This window comes from Magallana gigas, chromosome 10 (assembly GCF_963853765.1).
Source record: "Magallana gigas chromosome 10, xbMagGiga1.1, whole genome shotgun sequence".
Taxonomy (NCBI): Eukaryota; Metazoa; Mollusca; class Bivalvia; order Ostreida; family Ostreidae; genus Magallana; species Magallana gigas.
Window position 1 is genome coordinate 2,933,635 of NC_088862.1, and position 7,720 is coordinate 2,941,354.

At 37.6% G+C, this 7,720-nt stretch overlaps 1 protein-coding gene across 3 annotated transcripts; it reads right to left on the reverse strand.

Moving 5' to 3' along the window:
* Positions 1-2,617: 2,617 nt before the first annotated feature.
* Positions 2,618-7,638, reverse strand: LOC105346536 (putative per-hexamer repeat protein 5). Of its 3 annotated transcripts, none has more exons than XM_066073075.1 (4): positions 7,509-7,638; positions 6,722-6,810; positions 5,806-5,937; positions 2,618-5,573 (listed from the first exon to the last, which is right to left on the reverse strand). In XM_066073075.1, exons 2-4 carry the CDS (start codon positions 6,780-6,782, stop codon positions 2,785-2,787), a joined length of 2,982 nt encoding a protein of 993 aa, XP_065929147.1. In that variant the 5' UTR covers positions 6,783-6,810; positions 7,509-7,638; the 3' UTR covers positions 2,618-2,784. The 3 variants fall into 3 exon arrangements, with proteins under 3 accessions (XP_065929147.1, XP_065929146.1, XP_065929145.1); XM_066073074.1 differs by having other exon boundaries at positions 6,719-6,810; XM_066073073.1 differs by having other exon boundaries at positions 5,806-5,940; positions 6,719-6,810.
* Between the last annotated feature and the right edge of the window lie 82 nt (positions 7,639-7,720).

The window sequence follows — 7,720 nt, forward strand, 5'->3', positions numbered from 1 at the left end:
ACAAGAAAAAGTAATTGTGATCATATTCCTATGTGCATACATTCAAAGCACCCAGTATATTTACTAGTACATGGATGTCATTAGTCTCTGTAACGGGACTGTCTAGGGGTTAGTCGCGTATCTATATTATATAATATTTACATTTTTCAGTGTGAAAACTGTGATTTTGTACTATACAGTCCAGTAAAGTCAAAGGACGTTTTGTTTGGGCGCAAGCGGGGTTTCCTTATTTAAATTCAAATTTTTATTCATACAAAACCTGAAAATTATATAAATATAATTAAAAAGAAATCATTCTTTGAATATCATAATGTGATAATTACGATTAAATTTTATTACCCTACCAAAAGTATCACCTCATAATATTCAAAGTACTTAAAAAACAACAAATCCTGGCAGGGTTCTATAGACCCGGGCGCGGCTAACCCGGGCGGATGATAATCAAAGGGGGAAAAACTCCATACGACAAGTAAATACAAATAGGGGAAGTATGTGGATAAAGCAATAACAGTTCAGATTAAAACATTGTCAAATATATATTCATGTCGCTGGAATATTTACTGGAGGAATTTAATCGCCGAACAGGCGTGTGTCCCGATTTTTGATCAATTGATCGATTTCATTCATCTTGAAAAGATATAATTCGCGTGTCTTACTAAATGTACTTTAATCAATTAGTAATCAAGTGTGCATAGTGTTTCTTCGATAAATTTCTTCTAAAACATTCAATCTAAATATAATTTATACCAGACTTTGACCAGTGCGTGCACGGGTTGACATTGCATATGATATCGCTTAGTTAGAATAATTTAACTGTGTTTTGAGACAGGCCTTCACCACACTTAAAGCTAAGCTTCCCGTATGCCCGTAATGTAGCAAAAATGCAGAATCGCTCCGAAACGATTTTGGAGAAAATTAATGAGGCTGCATTACTTTATTATACTTTCATCTAAAAAATTTTATTCGAATCAACACTTTTTCCATGAACGTTCTTTACTCCCTTCAATATTTACACACCTTATTGACAATCGGAACTCTCGGGAATTTTGCGCAAGATTGTAAAAAGTTAATATGATTTCGGATTTTTGTTAGGAATTCTTGTTGATTATTAATAAGCGAAGCTTGATTGAGAAAAAATAAAAACAAATTGGTAATCTTCAGGCACAAATGTTGTTTGAAATATATAAAACAAATCACAGTACTCTTCCGATTTCTCGGTATTAAAGCCCAAAATTTCGAGTCTATTATTTTAATATAGTAGTATAGATAGTTGTTACAAAACAGATGTAAATAAAAAATCATTTGACCCCCTCCCAATGGGTTTATTCAAAGCATCGGAGATCTCATCCTTTGAGTGTTAGGTAATTTTAAAACCAGGACTTCGCGCGATAACTTCACATGATTTGATAATTTTTGCGTGCCGATAAGTGGACGGGATCAAGAGAATAAAGCTTTTTGCAGCTTTATAATTATTTGAAAAACAAAAACCTTACTTTTCTATGGTTGGAAATGACAAATAAGGCCTTTGATTTTCCATCTTAATATAACAAATACAATTTAACTGCTTTATCTTTTAAGCTTACATGCTAATAATTGCACGTAAGCTTGAAAGATACATGTACATTTCAAAATAATTTGAAAAAATGAAATAAATTAATTTTAAATAATAGACACGTACATGCTCAAGCTATAGATCGAAGAAAAAGACTGAATTTTCTACTTAAATCTGCAAGTTCCGTTTATGAATTTATGAACAACAGCGAAAATTAAAATTCATGTCATTAGATACGGTTGCCCTTGAATTATTTTGTTTAGTCGACCAAGCTTTTTGGAAAGCTATTATTTGTACATCTTACACTTCTGTCAACACTGGAGAAATAGTACGTCACATGCTCAAAACAAGGATGGGAAGCACATGGTATTGCTGTTTTCATTTTCCTGTCCTATCATCTTAAAGAGAGGACAAGAAACGGCGAAGACATTATGGTCAAGTTTTTAAGATTATAAGAGTTGACACTTCTGCTGATTTCTATTAAACAAGCGATGAATCGGTCAAAAATTGCCCTCTAAATTATGTAATCATGTAGTTTTTAATTTTTACCTCGGCTAAAAAGCTCTTACAGTAACTTTGTATGAAAGATGTTCACATGCATTAAAAATTTAAATTGATTTGTTTATTATCATGCTTTTAGATAAAAAAAAATAAACTACATTGATTTTAAATACATTTTGCCCATCGTCTCAGTTTGTACATCTTTTAAATTGGGCGTTGACGGAGATGCAAGCGAAACTTGCGCAACACGACCTCTGGTGAGAGAATGCAAACTATTATGATGATGATATTTTTAAAAAATCAAACTGTTTTGAAACCGGTTAATTCTCCAAATATTTCACATAAAATTTCATTAATTTTGAAAACGGCCGATTTTGCTGTTTACCGTACCCAGTTCTTTACAAGCGTTCGGGTGCTGTAAGTTGCTTCATTCGCTCCAAAACAATTAACTTCAATCGCTTAGCTTGTTCTGTGTGTATTTGATACGTCGCGATGAATCACCATCGGTGTTTCATTTTGCTCTCCATGTCAATGAATTCTACTCATAAATACCAAAACCTGAGATGGGAAATTTTCTTTTTTTATTATCAAAATAACAACAAAACAAACAAAAATACTGAATTCTTTGGATCAATACACTTACACGTCTGTCATTGTTATTTCACATAATTATGAAGAATGTGTACATTAGAGTATGAAGTGTTATAGTTGCAAACATTAAGTGTTCTTATTTAATTACAACCAATTTCATTTGGACTGCAATTCTTTCTACTAGGATATTGAGAGCTTTTCCTGAAGAAAAACTTAGGAAGTGACAATGGCTTAACCGCACAACCTGGTCCTTTCCCATCTGAGCCACAACCATTTGCAGAATAGACATTTGATCCCGATACCACTTGACCATACGACGAAAGCGTGCCTGCACTGGATACGCTGTTACAACCTGGTCCTTTTCCGTCTGCCCCACACCCGTTACCGTTTCCGTTGCCATTTCCATAACCATTGCCGTTACCATTGCCATTTCCATAGCCATTGCCGTTACCATTGCCATTTCCATTACCATTGCCGTTTCCATTGCCATTTCCATAGCCCTTGCCGTTACCATTGCCATTTCCGTTACCATTGCCGTTTCCATTGCCATTTCCATAACCATTGCCGTTTCCATTGCCATTTCCGTATCCATTGTTGCCATTTCCATTATTTCCATTTCCACATCCTGGTCCTTTGCCATCAGCTCCACATCCGTTTCCGTTACCATTGCCGTTTCCATTGCCATTTCCGTTACCATTGCCGTTTCCATTGCCATTTCCATAACCGTTGCCGTTACCATTGCCATTTCCGTATCCATTGTTGCCATTTCCATTATTTCCATTTCCACATCCTGGTCCTTTGCCATCAGCTCCACATCCGTTTCCGTTACCATTGCCATTTCCATTACCATTACCATTGCCATTTCCATTACCATTGCCGTTTCCATTGCCATTTCCATAACCGTTGCCGTTACCATTGCCATTTCCGTATCCATTGTTGCCATTTCCATTATTTCCATTTCCACATCCTGGTCCTTTGCCATCAGCTCCACATCCGTTTCCGTTACTATTGCCATTTCCATTACCATTGCCGTTTCCATTGCCATTTCCCTTACCATTGCCGTTTCCATTGCCATTTCCATAACCATTGCCGTTACCATTGCTACTTCCATTACCGTTGCCGTTACCATTGCCATTTCCGTATCCATTGTTGCCATTTCCATTATTTCCATTTCCACATCCTGGTCCTTTGCCATCAGCTCCACATCCGTTTCCGTTACCATTGCCATTTCCATTACCATTGCCGTTACCATTGCCATTTCCGTATCCATTGTTGCCATTTCCATTATTTCCATTTCCACATCCTGGTCCTTTGCCATCTGCTCCACATCCGTTTCCGTTACCATTGCCATTTCCATTACCATTGCCGTTACCATTGCCATTTCCGTATCCATTGTTGCCATTTCCATTATTTCCATTTCCACATCCTGGTCCTTTACCATCAGCTCCACATCCGTTTCCGTTACCATTGCCATTTCCATTACCATTGCCGTTACCATTGCCGTTTCCATTACCATTGCCATTTCCGTATCCACTGTTGCCATTTCCATTATTTCCATTTCCACATCCTGGTCCTTTGCCATCAGCTCCACATCCGTTTCCGTTACCATTGCCATTTCCATTACCATTGCCATTACCATTGCCATTTCCGTATCCATTGTTGCCATTTCCATTATTTCCATTTCCACATCCTGGTCCTTTACCATCAGCTCCACATCCGTTTCCGTTACCATTGCCTTTTCCATTACCATTGCCATTTCCGTTACCATTTCCATTACTGCATCTGCTTCCATCAGCTCCACATTTCATTGCGTATAAAATTCTGCTTAATCCACTTTTCCCACTATAACTGTTGCCATTGTTTCCCCCGTTGTTGCAATTTTTACCATTGCCATCAGGTCCACATCCATTACCTTTATTTGACCCACCGTTTCCATTGTTGTTTCCTTTGTCGTAATCCCAGTCTCCATTGTCTTCCCAATCACTGTAGTCTTCTCCGCTTCCTGATTCACTACTACTACTTGAACTACTACTGCTACTTGAGCTATCACTAGATCCGCTTCCGCTTCCTGATCCACTTCCAGATCCGCTTCCGCTGCTTGATCCGCTTCCTGATCCACTTCCAGAACTGCCTGATCCACTTCCACTTCCAGATCCACTTCCAGAACTGCTAGATCCACTTCCGCTTCCTGAACTACTTCCACTGCCCGATCCGCTTCCACTGCTTGATCCGCTTCCAGAACTGCTAGACCCACTTCCACTTCCTGATCCGCTTCCAGAACTGCTAGACCCACTTCCACTTCCTGATCCACTTCCACTGCCTGATCCACTATCGCTACCTGACCCACTATCGCTTCCTGAACTACTATCACTTCCAGATCCAGAGTCTTCATTGCTTCCAGAGCCACTTCCGCTTCCAGATCCACTTCCACTCCCCGAACTGCTTCCAGATCCACTTTCTGAACTGCTTCCAGATCCACTCCCTGAACTGCTTCCAGATCCACTTCCACTTCCAGATCCGCTACCAGAACTGCTCGATCCACTTCCACTTCCAGAACTGCTTCCAGATCCACTTCCACTTCCAGATCCACTTCCAGATCCGCTACCAGAACTGCTCGATCCACTTCCACTTCCAGAACTGCTCGACCCACTTCCTGATTTACCACCTGATTTGTTATAGTCTCCGTCCCCATTGTCGCCATTGTAGTCATCATCACCATCGCCATTTTCGCCATCATAGTCATCATCGCCTTCATTGTCATCGTAACCATCATCACCTCCATTATCATCACCATTGCCATCGTCGCCATAACCATCATCAGCTCCTCCGTTTCCGTTACCATCGCCACCATTATTTCCCCCGTTATTTCCATTTCCACCATTGTTGCCGAAACCTCCGTTTCTTATCAACGACTTGTACTTTGCCTCCCCTAAATTTAAAAAAAAGTTCTATTCATAAATTCATATCATTAAAAAAAACAATACTTTATCATTCATGTAGAGTTTCAAATTTTAAATTTTACATTAAGAAATATATCTTATATTCTAAGAATGACAGCTAATTATTATTACTTTGACTTTAACGAAATATTTTGAAATCGATCGGGCATTAAATTGACCTATGCTGTGTTAGTTTTGGTTGCATTGACGTAGCTGACTTACAGTCGATCTGACATCCACAACTGGCCCCAGAGTACACCTCTCCGTCGCGACAAGATTTGCCTTTCCACCGTCCCCTCACCTTCTCCTCGTACTTACAGGAGTCTCCATATTTAGGACGTTTGTTGCATCTCCCTTCTAAAAACAGAAAAAAATAGTTGTTACATGAGGATATTGTGTTGTGTCAACAACTCCCTCTTTCTTTAGGTTAAAGATTTTTCAACGATACATATTCGTACATGAAGTACGCAGTCTTTGTTGTAGAAGGTATTGAACTTTAATTAATTATGTGTTTTTGTTTGGATCCTTAAACAGCGATTGCCACGGTATCAGATATACAACTATTCCCTAAGTGTATGTGTTTGGACGCAAAAAGTTTTTTTTTTGTATTGACATTTAATTATAATTCAATCGTATAGCTAAACATTTTAGTCTTTTCAGGCCGAAACGTATTTCTACGGAAATGGCAATCAAAACGTATTACTACGAGAAAAAAAACTTTCCTTTAAGTTTTTTTTTTAAGTATTAATTTTTTTAAGTTTTTCATGGCTAAGGTTTTAATGAACAAACAAATAATCATTTACCTTTTAAAAAACAAGGATTCTTCAGGAATATAAAAATTAAATACTGGTATTTTTTAAAGGGTCTTGGTTAGAAGAAAAGACATACATGTAACGACGTCACAATGAACTAGACTGCGTTTTACAAAGCAAAGTCGTAAAAATCTGTAGTCTTACTGAATGCTTTTTGATGAACAAAATTGATAAAAAACCATTAATTTACAACTATTCCGATTTCTTTAGTTTTATTCTAAAGCCATTAAATTGAATCATTGATAAAGTGCTAGTAATAAGCATTCATTGATTTGATCTATAGTCGTAGGTTGGTTCTTTTGTAAAAATCAGCCCTGACTTACTTTTTTTGGCTAGAGCATCTCCTACGATGAGGCAGACAACCACGAGGATCAACAAGGTCCGCATTTCCTGATATACCCAAGTGGACAATATTCTGAAATATACAGTACGTATCAAAATCTTTGATACTAAAAAACCCCTAAATTTTGCACCTCTAGAATTTGCGTTTTCTACACTACACTGCACTACAACTTTATTTTGCTCTGAATGATTTGTAAGGTATAACAAAACCTGATTGATTGGGAAACAATATACCATTTCAAAAATTCAAAAATAACTGTTATTGTGCCGACCTCATAAGGATGCTATGTCTTTGAGATAAGAAATGGACAAACGAATTGGATAAGGATTTTACCTCTAGTTGCCTGATATACCATCTGTTTAAATTTGTGCTTCACTTTGGTACATTGCAGTAACACTTAACATTAAACACTTTTTTCTACAACATTTATAAATCAATCTAATTGCTATTGCAAAGAGTAGTAACAAAAATCACTGGATAAAAGATAAATCTAAAATCAAAACAGAAAGATCTTTTGAAAATGTTTTAAAAGTTTCTTGCATTGAAGCGATACTACTGATAGTAAGTTAAAGTAAATTAAAAGTCACACATCTTTTTTTTTAAACTAATATTCAAGTACGCAGTACCATAAGATAGAAAAATTACAAGCCCTCCACCAATCTGAATGCCATGAAATTATCTTACAATAACTTGAGGCAAATCTTAACCAATTGAAGCGTAGGCCAATTAGAAGAACACTTTATTCTAAAGTAAGAAAGAAAGCTACTTACCAGATATGATTTGTAGTATATTCCACCAGCTGTCTTCAGGATTGCAGCGGAAAGGAAGGCGATTTGATGCCAGGACCGGCACCAGGTTCTGGTTATATAGTCGCCGATGAGTGTCATGGCGACTTTTTTTGTTAGAGCTGAATGACCGTTGCTAAAGAGGGGAGGAGCCTGGTGCAGGAAACAATGCTGTTCTTGACAGGCGCATCACTGCA